General features: G+C 41.0%; 1 protein-coding gene across 1 annotated transcript in view; it reads left to right on the forward strand.

Annotated features, from left to right (window-relative positions):
• The first annotated feature begins 11580 nt into the window (after nt 1-11580).
• LOC135462432 (CUGBP Elav-like family member 4) overlaps nt 11581-23505 on the forward strand; it is a 166536-nt gene continuing 154611 nt past the window's right edge. Inside the window, exon 1 of the mRNA XM_064739658.1 lies at nt 11581-11725. Coding sequence (XP_064595728.1) covers nt 11581-11725 — 145 coding nt within the window. The remainder of the gene's footprint in view (nt 11726-23505) is intronic.

The following is a 23505-nucleotide window of genomic DNA, read 5'->3' on the forward strand; positions in this document are numbered from 1 at the left end:
CCTTTTAACCAAACAGATAAACCTTAGCTGCCCCTTCAACCAAACTGATAAATCCCAGATGCCTCTCCAACTAAACAAATAAATCCTAGATTCCCCTTTAACCGAACAGATAATCCCTAGATGCCCCTTAACCAAACAGATAAATCCTACATACCCCTTTAACCAAACAAATAAACCCTAGCTGCCTCTCAAACCAAACAGATAAATCCCAGATGCCTCTTCAACTAAGCAAATAAATCCTAGATCCTTCATACCATTGTAACCAAAGAGATAAACCCTAATTGCTCCTTAAACTGAACAGATAAACGCTAGCTTACAAGCCCGTTAGTCACGCAAGGCCACGGAGGCCCCCTTGAATGCACAGATAAACAGTTAGGTGGCAGTGCCTTACATATCACATTCTAGTCTGACCATCAATGGGAAAGGCAAAAGAAGTTCTATACAACTTTAGAAACAGAAGAATACACTGTCCTTTATGCACTGTATGTAAATCAGCATCAACAGTTTCCACCAACAAAAAGGTCATTCCTACCAAGAGGAAAACTATTCCCCCCCCCCGCCCCCCAACAAGAACGATATTCCCAACGACAATAACACATTTCCCATCGACAGGAACACCGTACCCACCAACAAGAAGGCCATTCCCACAAACAAGTACGCCAACCTCAACAACAAGAAGGCCATCTCCATCAACAAGAACACCGCTCTCACCAACAGTAAGACCATTATCACCAACAAGAAGGCCATTCCCACAAACAAGTACGCCATCCTCAACAACAAGAAGGTCATCCCCGTCAACAAGAACGCCATTCCCACCAACAATAAAAACATTCCCACCAACAATAAAAACATTCCCACCAACAAGAACGCTATCCCTACAAAGAAGACAACAGCAGCAACATCCTCATCAAAACAAGAACGCCATCCTCACCAAAAATAACGACAAACCCCACAATCAAGTGCACCATCCCCACAAACAAGAACACCATCCCCACAAAAAAGAACGCCATCCTCACCTACACGAACGCCATCCACACCAGGAAGAACGCCATCTCCATCAATAAGAAAGCGATCCCCACAAAAACGAACGGCATCCCAACAAAAATGACGCCATCTTCACCAACACGAACGTCGTCCCCATCAACAGTACCATCCATACAAACAAGAAGACCATCCCCACCAACACGAACGCTATCCCCACAAACAAGAGCGCCATCTCCAGAAACAAGAAAGCCATCCTCACAAACAAGAACGCTATCCTCACCAAAACGAACGCCATCTCCACAAACAAACCACCATCCCCAAAACAAGAACGCCATCCCCTCCAAAAAAACGCCATCTCCACAAACAGGAACGCCATTCTCACCAAGAAGAACGTCATCTCCATCAACAAGAACGCCATCCTCACAAACAAGAACTCCTTTCCCACAAACAAGAACGCATCCCCACAAACAAGAACCCCATCCCAACAAACAAAGAGTATCATAAGTATCAAGACATGAACAACATCCCGAAGAACCAACAAGGTCGCCCTCACAGCTATTAGTTTCATCAGGTGATTGTCAAGTGCACGTACAGCTACAAGAGCGAATTCGTGAAGGTCTTGATAGATTATAATCACGAACAAATGGAGAAATACTGTCTCAAATTCCAGATTTTGGAAGACAAAATGCCTTTAAGCGAAAACAAATGGCTTTTAGAGGTATAACACCTTCAAACATCAATTTGTAAAATTCCCTCTTGTTTTCTGACACATTTTACTGTGTAATGCAAACAAGGAAGGCAGGGAAAATAAAGTGATCAACTTAATCCTCTATGCATCGAACATCAACAGGGTTTCGTTTAAGTTTTGACACGCGAGAATGGAGAAAATAACAAAAATAGCGAGAAAAAAAAAATAATTCCTTGTCAGGAAGGAATGTCATTAAAATAAGGCAATATCCTTTAAAAGCAATTTCCAAAAAAGCATGCGGCACGAATTGTGTCTCTGTTTGATTCCCTTACATGATGTGAGCTCATTGTGCTTTTCGTTAGAACTTCTCAGAGAACTATTCGTTGCGTGTACAATTAAAAGGTGATACATAATATATGCAATGAATGATAGTCTATGTGTCGAAACCGACATTCGTATACCAGCGGTCAGCCAAAATAGACGCTCCAGGTCAGTAATCGCAGGAAAATCCCCAAAACTGGCTATGTTATTAATCCAAAGTATTGGTTCTGTATAGTCATGATTTTCTCACGTCATCTGCTGACGTCATTCGCGATTTGTATACAGTGTGTATGCATTCACAAACGCGAAAAACTGAACAGTGTGAAGCCACAAACTGCGACGCTTGGGCATTTCAATCATGCACCACACGAACAAAAACAAGACGGCCACAAACGAAAAGATAGAGCTGTTCACAGCAAAAATAAGTTATCGTAACGTGGCCCATGCCAATGACTTTAAAAATGGTACTTGTCGCCGTCCCGCTGGACACTCGCCTCGTACTCAGAGGAAACGGGTCTGGTTGGAACGGTGTCAGTATAATATGACTGGATGGGTGTCACATCTGGTGTCTTCGGCATGATACTTCAGTGACGGAAGATTTTTGCGACATGGGCTTGTCCTTATCCTACAGATACTAATGACTCCTTGTCATTATATAAGTACGTCGTCAAAAACCCAATTGCAAGCATACATACTTGTACATACTTGCATAACATGTCTTGAGGGTTACCCTTGAGGGGCCCTGCCCGGTTTCCTCCCACCATAATACTGGCCGCAGTCGAATAAGTGGAATATTGCTGAATACGGCGTAAAACATCAATCAAATATTTATTTATTTATTTATTTATTTGATTGGTGTTTTACGCCGTTCTCACGAATATTTCACTATACGACGGAGGCCAGCAATATGGTGGTTGGAAACCGAGCACAGCCCGGGGGAAACCCAGGACCATCCGCAGGTTGCTGGCAGACCTTCCACTTTCGGCCCGAGAGGAAGCCAGCATGAGTTGGACTTGAACTCACAGCGACCGCATTGGTGATAGATTCCTGGGTCATCACGCTGCGCTAGCGCGCTAACCAACCCAATCAAATAAATAAATAAATAAATAAATAAATAACATGTCCTGAATGATAGCAAATAAAAACTTTTTCGATCAATGTTTAACTGCATATAGACACACATAAAATAATTCCGTACAGTTTGAAGAGAACTCTAGAGTAGTCATGGATATTTTTCATCGACCAAAATAACTGGGAACAGTCAAGTTTGTACCCAAAATATATTCAGTAAAGTTGTTAAGAATTTTGAACGAACTGGATACGTTTTCACAAGCAATGCGAATGGATAGTATCTTTGAATACAATACTGAAACGCAGAATCGTTTATTCAAGTGCTAAAATTTGTGAGTGGGCTTAGATATTTTCTTTCGTGAGTAATATAGGAGGAAAATTCGTTGCCGATGCATGAACATTGAATCGTTCAAATACCGCCCATGATGAGTTGATCGCTTTTTCTCTTGCAATGAATGGGTATATTGCGTTACCAAACAAAACAAATTGCCACTGATTATTCGCATGCAGAATCGTGAGGTAAAGTGCAAAAATTGCGAACTATGTTGTAGGCATGGGTATTTCTTCTTCGGATCAGAAGAAATTTTGAAAGATTACATGCAAAAGAGGAAAACAGAATCTTCAATGGAGAATTAAAACCATATGTTAAAGGCATTGTCGCCATGAGTGTCACAGCGGGATCGTAAGCCTGTTTATTGTAAAACACTAAAATTACGATCCTGTGGAGTTCATTTAACATACATATCCTATATGGGTCCTATATGCATCCATCTTGAAGTCGGGAGGGCAGTAGATCAAGGGTCAATCCTGGGTCGAGTCACACCTAAGACCTTAAAAGAGGAAAATGTAGTTCCTCGCTAGTCGTTCAGATAGTGCAACAACTGGTTGATTCCTAGCAGTGTAATGGCTCGAGCTGAGCCACTTATTTGCCTTCGGTAAATCGTCTTAGTGAAGCAGCACTAGATAAAAGAGCGGTGGAAATCCATCCTGCAAGAAGGAAGCACATTACACATACATGCACGCCAAAAACTCCTTCGCCCTAATATAACTGAAAAATTGTTAAGTACGACGTTAAACTCCAGGCACTCACTCACTTACTGGAAGTGGAGAGACCAGGTATCAAACCTCCGTCGGGTCATAGCAAAATTTCTTTTTATTTATTTGTTTGACTGGTGTTTTACGCCGTACTCAAGAATATTTCACTTATACGACGGCGGCCAGCATTATGGTGAGAGGAAACCATAAGCTGGCTTGTTGCTGCCTCGCTTGGCGGAAACAGGACTGGCTGCGCCGGTGACAGTATAATGTGACTGACTGGGGTGTCATGTCTGGTGTCTTCGGCATGATACTTCAGTGACACAAGCACTTTGGCGGCATGGACTCGCCCTGCCACAAGAAGATTCTGTATATGTACACACACCTAATGACTCCTTGTTGTCAACGGACTGAAAACAGAACTGAAAAATTGTTAAATACAAAGTAAAATCCCAAGCGGAAAATGTTGGTAAACCTAAAAAATCCAGGTCATCCTCTGGAGCCAAGGTATTTCTGCCAGATTGGAATTTGCTGACCAGTACTGGATTCTAACGACATGATGTCTCTACCGTAGTGGCTTCGTAGAAACTGGTCACAGGGATAGATTATAACTTTCGCTAAGAATAGTTGTGAGAAAATTGGATGTAACATTATGATATCTCAAAATGAGTATAGGACACTGTATCTATATCATGCATACGACCGATATAGACTTTATTTACTGTCAAATCCCTTGGAATGAATGGTGGAATGAACCACCCATGCGTAGTTGGTTGCTGGAGAAGAAACCAACACACGTCAGCGTGTGTTTAACCGTACTGTTGATATTGGATGTACTCAAGATATCAAGTAAATTGATTTGCCAAAGGCTGTCCATTTACGAGACAATCACTCTGTTTCACATATCAAATAACGCTTTCTGATTTTTCGATAACGGTGTCGATATCTTTTTCCAGTAAAATGGTCAACACATCACCTCTGGACACTTGTAAGCTTCGATGCTAGGCAACCTGGTGCAACGTTGTCACTCGCTCATAATCATACGATCTGTTCGCCCCATAAGGTTTTGTTCTCTTGTAGCACACATGTATATTCTTGTCCATCAGCATTCTAAAAAATGTCTGCGTTAATTAACACAAGTTAAATAGATCAGGTACGTGAACGGAGCCTCCGTTGCCTAGTGGTTAGTGTGCTAGAGCACCACAATGACCCACAAGCCTCCCACCAATAGCCGGTGGACGTTGATCGTGCATGGGACCGCTCACGCAGTAAGGAAGTGATTTTTTGTTGGTCACGTTAAATAAGAATCAAATACATAAATAAATGTTTACACAATAAATGTTTATGTTTTTCGATGTATCGACATCGGGAAACCCGGGATCAAACCAGGGGGGGGGGGGTGTCACTCCTTTAACTCATTCAAGACATGGTACCGTACTTGTTGGTGTCTCGCTTGGCACTCAACATTTAAAGCAAAGAAACAGGACATGTTGGCCCGGTGGGGTGTCAGGTCTGCTGTCTTCGGCATGATACTTCAGTGGCGACAGCTCTTTGGCGGCATAGACTCGCCCTGCCACACGAAGACACAATATATGTCCACACACGATTTTTCGTCGCCATATAACTGAAAAACTGTTAAGTACGACGTAAAATCCATAACATTCATTCATTCTTTATACGATGTGACTGGCATTTTTTAAATACCGAATTCTGCTTAAGCCATGGTGCTGGGGGCGTGTAAATGTTCCTATGAATTATGCATTTACATGAACAGTCAGAATAATGCCTGAACTGAGGTAAGCTGACAAGAGGCCGTATTTCACCGGTTACGTGTGACCATTTGCCAGCTATCACTCTGTCGTCGCTGCTCGGGTTTTACTGTCTTTGCCGTGCGTCTTTAATTATAGCAATGGAGCATCAAGATCAACATGCAGAAGTTAAAGGCGTGTATGTGAAACCTTCTTTGGCGTTATAGCCTCGATTTTATAGATATATTCGTCTGAGTATAAGGTTTTATCTTGTACACAAGGGCATTTCACTTGTATGACTGAGTTTAACTTTATGGGCTGGTGAACCCTATAAAATTACTTACATAAGATTGCGGTGCAACCACGTGAATAAGATTCGAGCATACAACACAAAATGCACGTGAAGAAGTGTTCGTTGTCATCCGAAACATGCCTATAATAAACGGGTCGGCCAGCAAGGTCACCTTGAAAACATGCATCGTGTAGTTATTTCCTCTTGGCTAGGAACTCTCCTCGTTTAGTTTTTCACGTTCATGTATTGAGTCACTTCTAAGTCTTACCAGGAAAAAAAATAAAAATTGTTAACCCTGCTGCAAAACAAATGACAACAAGCACATTTGACATGACCATCATGCTTGTATTCGTTATCTCATTTTAACATTACCTTTTTTTAACTTATTTTACCGGAATATGCATAAAAACTATTCTTGCTGTCATCGTCTTTCTTAACACTGGCTTCCTTGAGTTCATTTTGCTACCGCTTGCCTTTATCTTTAACCCATGCAACCTAAGAGATTATACTTATATGATTGTCTCATTCTAACACTGCCTGATCGGGTCATACCAGCACCATCTGTGCAGTATTAGCCAGGTTAATCACAAACTGAATTTATGAGCAAAGAGAATTTTGACTGTGGGCTGACCATGTCTTTGAGCATGTACATGGTATAGTTTAACAAACGCCTAATGTGTCTTGATAACCATTGTTTTATTGTTGACATCATTAAAGGACATCTAGTCCTCCTCGAAGTCCGGATACCTCGAGAACAAACCAGGGTCGGGTCATACCGAAGACTTTAAAAATGGTACTAGCTGCTGCCTTGAAAACAGAGCAAAGAAAACAGGACTTGTTCACCCGGTGTTAGTGTAATGTGACTTGGTGGGGTATCATATCTGGTGTGTCTTCGGCATGATATATCAGTGGCAGCAGCACTTTGTACATATGTGTACGCACCTAATGAACCCTTGTCGACTGAAAAGTTGCTAGGTGCGACGAAAAGCACACATGTGCATGCCTACAATACAGTTTAACACTACTTTCATTGAGCTCATTTTGTTACGTTTTGTCTGTAATTTAATGCACTTAAACTAAGACACCAGTGTTTTTTAACACTGGCTTCACCGGACTCACTTTCTATAGTCAGTATCTCATTTTAACACATTGCTCGTTTTATCTGTTCTCGTAGCTTCAACCTACGAGAGCCTTTCTACAGTTTGGCCATTTCAATGAACGCCACAAGTTATTACTTCAAAAAATTAGATCGCACATTGGATATATCATCAGCTCCGCTTAACCCTCGGGGCTAGGGGCGGTATATTCATCATGTTGAATTAGATGGTCATATATTGGATATATGTGCAGTTCAGTTGCATCAAAGCGCAAACTGAGATATATATTTCATTAACGACAATTTATATACTAATGTATGTCACACAGTTTGAATACTGATTTCACTCATTCATCTAGAATATACCTTGTGTCTTTCCAAACAACACTGAAAACTATTGACTGCCCCTCTTTGCATGGCCTTCCGGTTATTGACTTGAAGCGTTCATTTTGGTTCACAGCTGGTAAATAAATGTTTGCCTCGACGCAAGCATTATCTCATTTTAACACTGGGTTTGCTCGTTTAGCCTATATGTGTAGCAAATTTAATTTAAGAGAAGTTTTTTTTTCTTACGTTATGACGTGACTATATATTACATGTGATGACAACACAGCGGAGTAATTCTAGACCAGTGACGTCTACTACATTACAAATACCATCACTGCTTTTTTTTAAAAACTTAATTCTACTTTGCTACTTGCAAACGCACATTCGCATAATTTTGTTTACCAGGGCTACAGATATTGTGTATTTTGTTTAACACATCTGTAATGACAAGAATGTGTAACACTGCTACCCATGGACATTGTGACTGTGCAAATTTGCACACCGTCGTTTTTAAAGATAGTGTAACATTTCCAACACTGAGAAATTTGAGCACGGCGGGCTCAAAAATATGCCAGTGTCTACAATAACTGCACAAAACAAGCATATCATTTGTGCTCTGCACTTACATCAGGAGTATTTCTATCCCCCTTATAATTGCCTTCCCTACCAAGACCCGGTGAACCATATATTCTAAACAGTCTAATCTCTTTTTCATATCTCTTCCACGCAAATGCATGGGGTGTAAAAGAAAATTCATTGATCAACTTTCAAGATATAAATACACGCAGATGAGTAATCGATGCTGTCATGGCGCTGTGCTAAAATCTTTTACGGTCATATTGGGGAACACATGCTGTTTAAATTGGGAATTTATGCCTGCCTAAAGTACGTATGTACGCTTGGGGTTTTACTATGTACTTAACAACTTTTCTCTCATATTAAGACGACAAGGAGTCATTAGGTGTGTATACATATATTGTGTCTTCTAGCCAGTCCATGCCGCCAAAATGCTGCCGTCACTAAAGTATCATGCTGAAGACACCAGACAGGACACCTCACCCAATCACATTATGATGACACCGGGTCAAACACTTTTGTTTTTTCTCTCGCAAAGTGAGCGAGCAACAAGCACCATTTCTAAAGTTTTTGGTATGACCTGACCGAAGGTTGATCCCAGGTTAAACTCTGTAGTTTATTGTGCAGTCGCCCCTTTGCTTATTTATTTATTTGATTGAGGCCATACGCCGTACTCAAGAATATTTCATGAGCTGGACTTGAACTCATAGCGACCGCATTGGTGAGAGGCTACTGGGATATAACTCCGCGCTGGCGCCCTAACCCCCTCGGCCACGAGGCCTCCCAAACCCAATTGAAATCCAATTAAATTTTTGCTATTAATTTCAGAGAGCCTAAATTATTATTTTTAACAAAATGCCAGCCTAGTCTGTGCGCATGTTAAAATTCAGTAATAAATGTGTTAAACTTTACAAAGCGGGTATATGCTGAGCGAATGAGTTCGACCCGCTCGAAAATGTGCATCCATTGGAAGTTTATACATAAAGGTAGGCCTATAAGTTTCTAACAGGCTAATTAATAATTAGAGGTTCTTTCTATTCAAATACTCGATCAGCCCAAATCCAATCGAATTTAGCTTTTATTTAGAACAGCTCAGCTAATTATCTTTCAAAAAATATCAACCGCTTCTGTGGATGTGTTACTGTTCATATGCAGTAATAAATTTCTTAATCTTTATAAAGCGGATCGCTTAATAACTTTGGAATCATTTTAACACTACTAACAGTATAAGCACGAGTCTCATATGTACCCAATGGCAATGATCCGAGTTATTCTTGGGAAATACAGTAACTTTCATTTTAATTGGCGGGCATGGACTTTTGCCCAGAAATCTCCGGTGCGTAATACGTCGTTAACGCATCTTTAAAATTTTTTGAAGAATCATTTCTACCTGGAAGAGGCATTTGAAACTTTGGCCATATTGAGACCAAAGACGCCTCATTAGGATTTTGCCACAACAGGCACAGCCCGATCTCATCATTCAAAGTGCAAATACATATTGATGTCAGAATGTATTTGCCGAATGAACCTTAAAACGTAATATTTATAGGACAAAAATATGAATGTGACAGGTACAGACCTCTGTAAAATCTGATGTTTTAAAACCAATTCGAAAAAAACCTACAAAATATGGAAGTATATTTTCCTGGACAGTGTTTAGTGATCTTTCATCTGATACATTGTTCAGTTTGATGTTTTCTTAGCCTTTAAAAGTGTACTCCACCATACGTACTCGAAGCCTGCAGGTGTAGCCTATACACTCCTGGTGCACGGATAAAGATGTGTATACCTAACAGAGTCTACATGAAATGATAACTGACATCTCGACCCTATAACCAAACGTGTTTACAGAATAAATAAACAGCGTCTCATCTCTCTCCGCATCATCATTTTTCCCTTCCCCCCTCTCTCTTCGTGTACGTGGGTGCTTGGCCTGACCAGATGGCTGGTGGGTAGGGGGGGTGGGGGTAGGTCTGTGATTTCTCAAATAAACTTTGCTCCCTCTTTATCCTCAGCCTCACCGTTTATACAGACACCGTATACCGGCTATTAGACACCCATTCCTCGTTACATCTATATCATTTCACGGGAATCATACCGGATTTCGCCGCAGGAGTCATCACACACAATTCCAGCCTAAAGTCCCGTTACATTCAGCAGCTCACCAAGTCTATACACCCTGAACACCACGCTGCACCTGGCCGTATAAGTAAGAAACTTTGAAGTCAGCTTTCTTCTTAGTTTTCTCCCCACACCTCTCTTACCGCAAGACTTGGGCAAGAATTATTTTTGTGAGGTGCAAATCTGGCTCTAAAGTACGTTGTCTGCATTTCTTTTCAGAAGAAGCCGGCTATAGGTGTTGAGAGAGGTCCAAGCTGTAAAGGGAGCCTCGCGGTTTTAACAGTGTGGTCTCGTGCCCACGATTGTTGAGGTGAAACTGCTGTTGCTTTCCAGAGCACTGAAGGTAAGTATATATGTAAGTATATTTATATATACACCGCCTTGGATAGCTTTTGGGATGGAAGCTTGTTGGTTAGCTGTACGCGCGAGGAGGTTAAGCATCCCATTATGATGATAGCCCACCATAAGGTATTTCTGAGCGTCTTAGTCAATGTGAGAGCATGCACGTGGGCACCGCGAGAGATTAACTGTTATAAACTTCTCTCCGTCTTTGCACAGTAGCTTTATACTTTAGTTAATAATACATCGCTAGTATAGACTGTGATTCTTCCAAGACAGAGGGACGCTCTGTCAGGAGATGTCAGTGTGGAGCTAACCATTGTGGACAAGACACAGTTCAATTCTGGTGCTATCGATTTTTTCCCTGTGCAGTGTGACAGCGAAGGGCAGGATACAAAAACAACAGGCAAAGCCTAAGGGAATCGGGAACGCAAGCACCGGAGTGAACAATAAAAAAAATCCTGGTCGCGTACTTATACAGACTTCAATCTCGCCCTAAAGGAATCCCCCCCAAAATTATTTATGTAAATATGTAAATAATATGCACGTTGAGATTTTCGTGGATTTATCCATGTTTCGGGGACGGCTGTGATTGTGCTTGGGGCCCGGTGTTTCCAGACAGGCGGTACAGTAGAGTATTAATAATAACAGGAGCTCAGGTTGGTCAGCCGACGTGAAGGCGTGCTGCGCGCTAGTCGACGACAAGGAATTCCCCCCGAAGCTCCCCCGTTCCACGTCGATACGAGCCCGCGAAAGCCGGCGCCTTGGCAGCAAGCTAGTCGTTGGCTGAGAGCGAGAGAGAGCTAGAGAGAGAGTCGGAGAGATTGAGAGTGGAGGAATACCAGAGCTCGGAGCGAGTCCGTATACTGTACCACCAAACCTGGAGCTTCAACACAACATGGCTGCCATGCAGAATGGTGTGGTGACTATCGTAGACCATAGCAATCAAAACGGTCCATCTGTGCATAACCCGACGATCCCAATGAAGGACCAGGACGCCGTAAAGCTGTTCGTTGGTCAAATTCCCAGGAACTTAGAGGAAAAAGATCTTAGACCGATTTTTGACGAATACGGTCAAATCTACGAACTGACTGTGCTTAAGGATCGGTTTACCGGCATGCATAAAGGTAAGTCCATTTTACCGGATATAAGATAAATAATATAATGTAAAACAAATATCAGGTGATGTTTTTTTTTATTCGTTCAGTCCGTTTTGGCGTATCTCCGTTGTAATATTTGGTGGATCCGGTCGCGCCGTCAATAGGTAGGGCCATCTTGGTGACGGACCCTGGCAGAGCCGGCTGTCGTGGAACCAGGCCAAGTAAGTCGGCAGCTCAAACACACACATACACTATTATAATAGCCGACGACAGACGATGCCGGCTGTACAGTTTTGGCTTTTATCGTGTTATTCCGGCGTTAACGCAGTGGCAATAATCCATGCGCTTAACGATTAACGGGAAAGTGCAACATGCACTTGGGAACAGGATGGATGAATGTTTGATATGGGGTCAATAACGATGAGTATTACACGGCCATATGTTGACATAGATAGTGTTTTGGGCGTGCGTTGAAGGTCTGGTCAATACCAGCCTGGGTCCCTGGCTTCCACAGACCGGGAAGATGTTCTGCGACCAATATGGCACCGCAGATACCAGACAGACACGCATCCATTGGTGGCGACTACACAGAGGGATGGCAGTAGTGGACAATCGCGGCCACTGTACAGACGTATCTCTAATCGAAGCTATAACTGCCAATGCAGCTCTTGCAGGTAGAGGCTCAGTTAGTAGCTATACATATAGGCCTACGGCTATTGAACATTTTCACAGTTATCGCGTGTGTATGCTACGTGATACCGCTCTAATATAAGCATTAATAGAAGTGTTTACGATCCAGTAGTAGATACAAGGGTGACACGGTATCCTCTGGGATAAGAAGAGAGACGGCTATGACGTCCCCAGGGGAGGGGGAGGGGGTCCGGAATTCACATCGAACATTAATTCTATGCAGGGAGTTCGGTATAAAGCCAAGCATCCACCTTTCTATGACATACATGACGACAAGGCGACACCACCTGAATACAAATCTGATTTTCGGATGCATCGTCGCATTCTTAACAAAACCAAGCTTGGTTACAAGACGGGTTCATAAATGAATCTCATACGAAAGGGAAACATATTCGTTATAAAACCAAGCTTTCGTACAACATTGGTTTACAGATGAATCACATATATTATGAGACATAAACGAACCTTGTTTTAATGCATAGGGACGTGTTCTGTATAAATCCGACCTTTGACATGATAGACTTTACATGAATTGAACGTCATGCTGAAGGAACACAGAAACATTCTTCATGAAACGGAACTCTGTTACAACATGGGCTTTGAAGGTGCATAGGGACATTCTTTAAAAATCAGCGTTCGGTAAAACACGAGTTATTTATTTTTTTTTGAAAATACAAAGACATTTTTATTCAAAGTTGGTAAATTATGGCATAAGCATGAATGTTGCACTAAAGCCAGCAACACGCAATGTCACTAATCCAGCAGGGACAGCCGACTTGTATATAGACCTACATATAGTTTACGAATTGTCAGCACAGCTAAATTGGGTCATTTATACATCAGTTAAGCCCTTAACACCATAGACAATCCGAACATGCCCCATTGCAGCTGGCACCCACTCAGCTGATACAAGCGCTTACAACCTGCAGTTGTGCTGATATTTATTTATTTATTTATTTATTTATTTGATCGCTGTATTACGCCGTACTCAAGAATATTTGACTTATGCAACTGCGGCCAGCATGATGGTGAGAGGAAACCGGGCAAAACACGGGGGAAACTCACGACAATCCGCAGGTTGCTGGCAGATCTTCCCACGTACGGCTTGAGAGGAAGCCAGCCAAAGCTGGACTTGAGCTCACAGCAACCGCATAGGTGAGAGGTTCCTGGGTCTTGGCACCTAGTTCTGATATACTGCAACCTCAAGTGCAATTGAACGTAAATGCAGTAAACGGGTTTAAAAGTTAGGGAATAGATTTGGACAGCAGTTTTTTCTTGCCAGGATTCGTTTTCCCATACTTAGCGGTTAATATCCAGTGTACGAAACAACCGTTATTGAATTATTCGTAGAACTGTCAGAACGGGTAAAAGAGAATAGGGCATGCTGATAGTGAGGTATTAATTTATGATTCAAAAGATTAGGTCACCATTGAAGCCGATGGTTTTGATTTAAAACCAAATATAACAGCAGCAATGCAACGATACCTTATTAACATGATTCTTAATGTAAGATACAGTGAAATCATAAGTTTTACTTAGTCAGCAAACCACAAACATACGCTATGACTGACAACATTAGGAAGTTGTCTGTTGTAGGTTACAGTGAAGCTAGAAGTTTTCCTTCATCAGCAAAAACAACAACAACAACAACCATGTTATATGAACAAAATTTCTACCCCAGGTTGCAGCGATGCCAGACGTTCTCGATCATCAACAAAAACAACAACGACAAATTCGATCTCTGTTAAAAAGGCTTCGTATGACTTTCACCATCCTGTCCTTTACACGTACACATGTATTATGTGTAATACAAACCTACCAGTGCCATAAGTTAGGTGGTCACCCTTAGGAATTGGGGCTGGGTATAGGGTGTGGGATGGGAGCTACTGCTGTACATGTATTTCTCTTCTCCAGTGTAGAGTATACAAAGTATTTACAACTGATATACGGGCCTATAGTAAGCGTGTATAGATGAAGGCCTCCGACAACGGCACAACCACGCGCATATTTAAAAAAAAAATGGCGAGATATGACCTCAGATAAAGATGGCGTGAGTCTTAGACATAAATCGAGATAGCACTTGCAAGCTTCGGTGCATCAACTGATATAACGTATATTTGAGCTTCGAGATAATATTTATCTCTTCATGAAGCCATTAAGCTTTATAATAACGGGAATGGATGGCAGTAAGGCATTTATGCATAAAAAAGGGGTACAGGATATTAAAACATGGTATCAGGAAACCTAGATATTCTATTAAGGTCAGGGCCACGGAGTATTATGGCCCTGGTATTTGACAAGTGCATGTACAGGTTTCTTTGTAGCCGTATACACTGCATGTAAGACTTGAATCACTGAAAGGCAGTCAATTCTTCGTATTGTTACACATTCATAACGAATAAAATATGAAGTATAGTGCGAACATTCCAAAAATCACAGCAACTGGGAAACATGCATGGGTAAATATGCTAAGAACGTACCATGTAGATAACGGAATTAGACCAGGGCGTACAGAAGCATTGAAATTCCCTGAAAATACAGCAACTTGGGAAATCAGATAAGCGATCAGGCTGTGAGTGTTACTTGGATTGCACAGATTACGGAAGGCAGTCAACACAGATTTAATGTTTCAGGCACGGAAAATTACATACACCTCAACTGTGAACCACATGGTCAGATGCGTCGTGAATTTCACACAGCTTTGTCAATGTGTATTACGAAATTAGAACGGATATGTATCTATAAGTGTTACGGATATTTCCAGATTACAGTAGTTGTGGAAACGATTTGTTACTCTTACTGAGCTCGTGTATATTTTTAGTGGAAGTAAGCTTTATTCAACAGGCTTATGCCCATACAATGATAAGAATTGTAATCAAATTAAGATTGCCATCATAGCGTTATAGTTTGTAACGGAAGTGCCACAATAAAGAAGAATAATCTGTTAAGTTAAACGGAAAGTCTGTTGTTTGAGTTATGCTAGAATGAATTCTGTAATTACAACACAAAATTAATTTTCGGCCAGCATTTTGCGGTTCTGAAATACCTCGGCAGGTCATCCTAACATCTACTGTTATATACCTTAATTATGATTGATAACTAGCTGCGTTTCTCTTTGATCTTCATCCAAAATGAAGTTTTTATCACTTTGACTTAGCTATGTACTGTAATACATGTATCTTCCGGAATTGTCTTGGATGCATGTGTGAACACACTAAAAATTATTCAAGTTCTCACAAAAAATAATCTCTTAAATTTAACAAAAAGTCAGAATATATTACATCAGATTTTTCTGTTATATATACAACTCAGAAATTCTGTTAACTAATCACAAAAGGTATACTAGACTAATATGACATTACGCTGAATGTGGACACAGTACGTGGGAAGGTCTGCCAGCAACCTGCGGATGGTTGCGGGTTTCCCCAAGTTCTGCCCGGTCCTCCCCCCCCCCCACTCCCCACCATAATGCTGTCAAATATTCTTGACTGCGGCGTAAAACACGAATCAAATAAAAAAATAGAATACATTCTAGAATCACCTAGACAAGCGACTTTCTGTTAAAAGTAACAGATTATTATTTTTTTAGCGTTGTAATTATTTTCTGCGATGTGATGGATGTTTCTATATTCTGTGTGTAAGAGGACACAGGATTTACGCGCGTGTTGACAAGATCGATGCTATTTCACGCACCATTGATGAATAATGAAATTTTTACCTGTAATCATAGACGCGTATCTATGACGCTGAAACGAAACCATACACGCGCACAATGTTCTGAACAGTAGTATGCGTTAAACGAAGAATTAATTGACCGAAATGTCTAGAACAACGTTTTGGTCTACGCCTGGAACATCGGGGTTAGTGTTCTATGTGTTAGTCATTTCATACATGTACAGGCATTAAATTCCTGCTATTTTGACCATGTACTCAAGGATGTACTTCATACACATCTCGCAATACATTTCGGTTTTGATGATTTCTTTCGTTTTTGGACAGAATTTAGAGAAATAACAATCGCACTTTTAAAAAAATGAATCTGTTGATTTTAACAGAAACTTTGTTGTGTGGATGATGTTTGAAGTTATTGTGTTCTTATTACACAGTAATGTGTCATATTCAATATAGCGTCCTGTTGGTCTAATCTTTATGATGAACTAATAGAATATGTGTGTTATATTTAACAGAATAATCTGCTGCAATAGCAGAATACATTCTAGCATTACTCAGACTTTCTGTTAAATTTAACAGAGTATTTTTGGAGCACCTGTCATACATCTCGTAACACATTACGGTTTTGGGGATTTTTTTTTAGTTTTTAGGCAGAATTTAGCGAACTATTTTATGCAGGACATATCTGCCGTTAGCAAGAAGGGACCTAACTGACAACACCCAAAACCTTGCAGGCTATAAACTGATTTAGTATTTATGTTTGTCAAGTCTGGTGTAGATTTGTAAAATATGGCCATGGCATATAAAACACGCCATCGAAAGTTTCGTCTGCCTATAACTATCGGCTTTGTACGTTTACTTAGACAAGGTATGTGCTAACTGGGGTTGAGTCAACCCATAATAGCTACAGCTAACCCTCGCGTATAGGCATGCAAACTGTTGGAATGCAGACTGCTGTTTTTGCTTTTTACAATTAGGTGTATTTTTAGGTTTACCGAGCTTTAGCGTACGTGTGGTTACCTACATGTAAACATAGTGCGAAATATGCTGGGTTATGTAGAAATAAGGAAAGGCCAGTGTGCGCAGAGCTTTGTATATGTAGGTGAAATACCATTATCTAGCTGAATTTCTGCTCCGTTAATTTCTTTTCAGGCTTTACTGTGGTTCTGTTAAAAATATTTATGAAGATGTTTTGGTACAGTACAAGCATGAGACTTTCGAATATACATCTCGAAGTCTTCGTTCACTACGTCGTCAGACTTTTGGCATGGCTCATACAATCTTTCACAATTAACACATTTCAACAGGCAAAAAGAAAAGTGGACTGATGACAAGGCTATTAAGCCACTGACGGTTATATTTGACATAGCCGTAGACGAGAATATTTTTAGGGCAATATCGATGTCGTAATGTTTTATTTAGCAAAGCCGTTCATCACTGAGTTTTATTTAGCAAAGGTAATGAATAATCTACACTCAAAAAAGTAATGTGTTAATTTTAACAGAAAGTCTATTGTTTGGGTGTTGTTAGAATATGTTATGTTATTGTAACACAAGGGGCCTCCGTGGCTCAGTTGGTTAGCGCGCAGCGGTCGCTGTGAGTTCAAGGCCATACGTGGGAAGGTCTGGCAACAACCTGCGGATTATCGTGGGTTTCCCCCGGGCTGTGCCCGGTTTCCACCACTGTGTCATACTCGACAAAATATCACGTTGGTTTAAGACAATCTTTCTGTTGGGCTAACAGAACATATGTGATTTATTTAAAGGAACAATGTGCTGCTTTAACAAAATGTTTTCTAGCATCGTGGCTCTTCGTCGTTATATGACTGAAACATTGTTTAATACGACGTCAAATCATACATGTACATACACCTAGCATTACCTAGACAATGGAATTTGTGTTCAATGTAACGGATTTTTTGGAGTAACTGTCTGATCTCACTGGTGGCACATTTATAGAGATTCCTCACTGGAGTGCCATGCTGACACCAAACGAGACACCCTTGACAGATACAAAACGATGAACTTCCATTATTTCCATTATTAATGTCCTAGATATGAGGTATGCCGACGCTGAACCCCGGATCTGCCGATTAACAGATATATACTTTATCTACTCGACTGTAGATCTTCTAGAAGCTGGAAGACGTGGGTTCAAACTTGGGTCGCGTCATCCCAAAGATTTCAAATGGTACTCGTTTCTGATTAGCTTGACACTTGGTACTGAGATTTAGATCATGGAAACAGGATTGGTTTACCAGGTATCAGTATAACATAACTGGGTTGAGTGCCATTTCTGATGCCATGGACGTAATACTTCAGTGGCGACAGCACTTCGGCCAAATGGACTCACCTTGCGACAAAGAGATACAGCGTATGCACACACACTTAATGAGTTCTCGTCGTCATATGTCTAAAAAAAAAAACTCAAGCACATACACATGTATAGACATAATATAACAATTCATATCGTTCCAAACAAAATGATACAACATCCGCCCCGAATGCAATCCGGAATCCCGGTCTTGTGTAATATTTACTCTCTCTCTCTCTCAAACAATATGATTCGTTAGCCTTGGGAAAAACCGGAACTCCGATTTCATGTTATGTCTTAAGCTACATTCATATCTTCGTGTTATTCTTTGTAGAGTCCCGTAAGGGATCCAATATTGGCCTTGCGTGCTCAGTCTTACAAGAGGCCATGTTTGAACAGGGACATATACCGTTGCATAAGTAAAGTGGTCATATTATGCTGTACACATTGTCGCCAACCGTATTATAACGGCAGTTTCTGGTCATGCAGGACTCGCGTGTAGAGAATATCGGAAAAAATCTTTTTGCATGCAGGTAAATGTATCCTTGGTCAACAGGTAAAGATGCTAATTACGAATTATAGATCTTTTGCGCGGGTATATAGGATTCGCTCGCTTTCAGTGCAAGTGTGTCACGCTAACGGGGAATAGAATAGAGCCTTTGTAGGCTGTACCATTATAGACACATCTATGTAATCTCGGGTTTAATGTGACATGCATGTATCGGAGGCCATTAGCGGGTATATCAGCACTGTATACAAATGACACGTACATTGCTCCGGGCGCATCGAGCTTGATGAGTATATGGCGGATTATATGTATTTTAGTATATGCATGTAACTTCAGCACTGTGAAGGTTTGTTCTAGTCTAAATAGGTATAATCAGACGGATTAAGGTATATTTGCGTGTATCTAAGCACACAGAGGAGGATTTATGTGTATTCACGTATATCCAGGTGAATTATAGGTATTCAGGAATATTCACGTGTATTTAATAAGGGATAACCAGGTATAGTCAGGTGTATTGAAGGATGGCCGGGAAGAGTCAGTGTCTTAAAGGTTAGCCAGATATAGACCGGCGTATTAAGGGATAGCCAGGTGAATTAAGGGATAGCCAGGTGTATTAAGGGATTGCCATGTGTATGAAGGGGTAGCCAGGTATAGTCATGTGTATTAAAGTATAGCCAGGTTTATTAAAGTTTAGCCGGTATAGTCAGGTGTATTGAAGGATGGCCGGGAAGAGTCAGTGTCTTAAAGGTTAGCCAGATATAGACCGGCGTATTAAGGGATAGCCAGGTGAATTAAGGGATAGCCAGGTGTATTAAGGGATTGCCATGTGTATGAAGGGGTAGCCAGGTATAGTCATGTGTATTAAAGTATAGCCAGGTTTATTAAAGTTTAGCCGGTATAGTCAGTGTATTAAAGGATAACCAGGTATAGCCATGTGTATTTAGGTATAGCCATGTGTATTAAGGTGTAGCCGTGTGTATTGAGGGATAACCAGGTGCATTAAGGTATAGTCATGTGTATAGCCAGGTGTATTAAGGTATAGCCAGGCATAATAAGGTGTATTGAGGGATAGACAGCTTTATTAAAGTATAGCCAGGTGTTTTAAGGTAATAAGGGATAACCAGGTATAGCCAGATGAATTAAGGGATGTTCAGGTATGCCAAGGTGTATTTAAGGGTAATTAGATGTCCTATAAAGGAATATTCAGGTTTATTAAGTGATATTCAGGTTTTATCCAGGTGTATTAATTAATATTTAGGTGTATTAAGGGATACTGTATTCCTGTATTTGCCACCATGCCAGCACGAGATGGATTCGATCCCGTGACCTCATTGATCAGATAATTATCGCACGATACAGAGAGGGTCGGTTTGATCCCGTTCTGCATGTGGGTCAGACACATATTGTCTAGGTCTGGAGAGAAAATTCGCTGTCCGAATTTTAGATGCCAATATCTTCAGACTAATCTGATGTGGCCGGATCGTCATGTGATATAGATCAAGGTCTGGTTGGCAGGGTATCAGCGCTTTATAGAAAGGGGGAGGAGTGGGGGGGGGGGGGGGGGGCGGAGGGTCGTGTGGTGGCTGAGGGTAGGGTTGGTATAGATGAATATCGTCTGAGAGATGAATTCAGGAGGCTCTTTCAAGCAATTGAGAACTGTGTAGCCAATGTATAATATAACCACAACGCGATGATGCGACGACGAATATAAAGCGAGTCTTTATACTATAGAGATGAAATAAATCCTTTATAGACATGCATTTAAATACCGTCTTTTTCTGAGTACGTTCTGGCTTCTCGCCGTGTCATGCTAATCTCATTGTCTTCTTGTAATATAATGATAATGGTGACACGTTTCATTAATGAGTAGAAGACAAGGACATGGTATAAATGAAAGGAGCACGACAACCAACGGTTTACACCCGACCTGAAAGTTCAATCCCGGCCTTGGGCAGGACATTTCTAGATTCCTTTCTTGTGTCCCCTTTGGAACCTTGGTGGTATTAAGCAGCGGAGGCCGCTCTTGTGACCGTTCGGGAAGTCTTACGTTTGTTGAAGACCACTTAACTTCCACGAATATGGCGCACGATTTTGTACCGCTAAACCTGAAAATTCGTCAGTAGGTTGGTGACTGGCCTCGATCACGTGGTTAAAGATGTTAAATAACATTAGGATTGCAGAACCAGCAAGAAAAAAGCTCAATGAACCTGACAAAAATACAGCGTATCAACACGGGAAACGCTCAGCTTTGACGGAAAACTCCCAGCCTTGATGGAAACGCTCAGCCTTGATGGGAAACTCTCAGCCTTGATGAAGAACATTCAGCTTTGATGGAAAACGCTCAGCCTTCATGGAAAACGCTCAGCTTTAATGGAAACGCCCAGCCTTGGTGGAGAATATTCAGCTTTGATGGAAAATGCTCAGCCTTGATGGAAAACGCTCAGCCATGATGGAAAACACTCAGCCTTCATGGAAAACGCTCAGCTTTGATGGAAACGCTCAGCCTTGGTGGAGAACATTCAGCTTTGATGGAAACGCTCAACCGTGATGGAAAGCGATCAACCGTGATGGGTTGATCGTTTTCCATCATGAAAAAGTGCTCAATCCTAATGGCAAACGCGCACTATTGATGGAAAACGCACAACCTTTAATGACGTGGAGGCAACGGGAATAACGCGTAGGCAACGGTGACAACGTGTAGTCAACTGAGAAGACGTAGGCAGCAGAGAAAACGTGCCGACAGGACGGTAAATGTGCAGAAAATAATGAAAACGTGCCGGCAGGACAGTAAAGGTGCAGACAATAATGAAAACGTGTTGGCAGGACGGTAAATGTGCAGACAACAATGAAAACCTGAAGGCAACCTGAATGGAGTGGAATTGACTTCACAAAATAGCGATCAACCTCTTAGCAATCCAAGCAACCAGTCCTTGTGGCATACAGCAGTTGACAACCCCGTTTCTCGGTCAGTCGATAAATGTATCACCTGCAGTCGCACTTTCTCGGAACAGTCCAATGTGCAAATAAGTCATTTCCTGGGTGCAAAATAGTCGAAGCGGACGCAAAAACAAATCAGGCTAATGGGATCGCGAGCAATCAAGATGGCTGAAGATCGAGCCTCGTGGGGTGCTGGGGGAGTAATAATGATATGTCTAAAGGAGAAAGTCTTTCTGTACAAATGTCGCGGCTGTCTCTCCGCTAGCGCACCCCTTGTGCTTCTCTGATACAGTCAGATTGTCCATGTGTATCTGTATACGTGCCCTTGCTTCTCACGCAGTCGCACCGTGAAAGTGCATCAGAAATGGTGTCTTGGTACAAATTGCAGCTCGCGTAGGCGTAATTACCGTGATGATAATAGGGAGATATGGGTGTCTGTCTCTTTATAGTGTTCCTCAGTTTGTACTCAGTATACCAGTAAAAACAACTGATCCAATTAATGAGATATATTCTATCAAAAACAAGAAGGGGGTGTTCTGTATAAATTAGTCATAGCTATTAATGTTCAATATTTTTTAATGAAATAAACAGTTTATCAGTATAATTTGGACAGTTTTAATCGAGATTTAATCAGTGAAATCAAATCAAATCAAATTAAATTTTATTTAGAATCGGTGTTTTACGAACAATACAAACAACCATTTTTATACCTTTTTTAACTGTATTATAAAACACGTCGCATGCTAGTATACATATGTTTTTTTTGGTTTGTGTAAACTGAATGGGTCCTGGTATTGGCAACTTTTGCCCACCATGTTAAACAAGGATCCACACAATCTGCACAAACTAAAACATGTGTATACTAGCGAGGGACATTCTGTATAATACAGTTCAAATTGTATTAAGAATGATTGTATAGACCAATGTCAGGTACAGAGGGTAAACAGTTATTTCGCAATATTTAGTGAACGTATAGAAACTCACGCATGCGCTTAGGTACAAATATGGAAATGCACCCTAAGCTAATGCACGTGCATGTCGTGCAAATCTTCACGTTTTACAGAATTGTATTTTCGTGAAGTATAGGCACGCAGCTGAACTCCGCCATATGTAATAGCATTATTACGTCATGAAAAAGGTTTGAGGGGGTATTTTTTTATATATAGAATTGAAGGACTGGTAAGCAGTTTTATCATTAATCATTGTTAATGGCAGATATCACTAAACAGTTGAAGTACATGCACAATGTGGGGTTACTTAACGTTTTCAGTTAGTTTCCATTCAATCCATTGTGACATTTAACAGAAACGTGTAAATGTGCCTTTTTTTATTTTTCTTAAAAAAGTTTAGTGTTCGTATATTTAAGCCTTTAAGTCAGATTCATTTATTTATTTGAATTTGTTTTATAGCCGTACTTACAGACTTTTTAGCCAAGGTGACCGGAAAATTCTCGTGACGTAAAAGCCATCGAGAGATGGATTCGAACCAGAGACCTCATGAATGAGGTACCATTTTACGTACACATTTTGTGACGTGGATACACCTCGTCGCCTCTTAGCTGTGTAACTTGAATGAATTCCATCTATACTACGAGTTTTACTTTCTTCTTTCAGATGTTCTACGTCTACACTGTATAGTTTTTGAGTTATTTTTCACCGACGACAGACCGATGTTTAGTTTTGCCTTT

Source organism: Liolophura sinensis, chromosome 2, assembly GCF_032854445.1.
Source record: "Liolophura sinensis isolate JHLJ2023 chromosome 2, CUHK_Ljap_v2, whole genome shotgun sequence".
Lineage (NCBI taxonomy): Eukaryota > Metazoa > Mollusca > Polyplacophora > Chitonida > Chitonidae > Liolophura > Liolophura sinensis.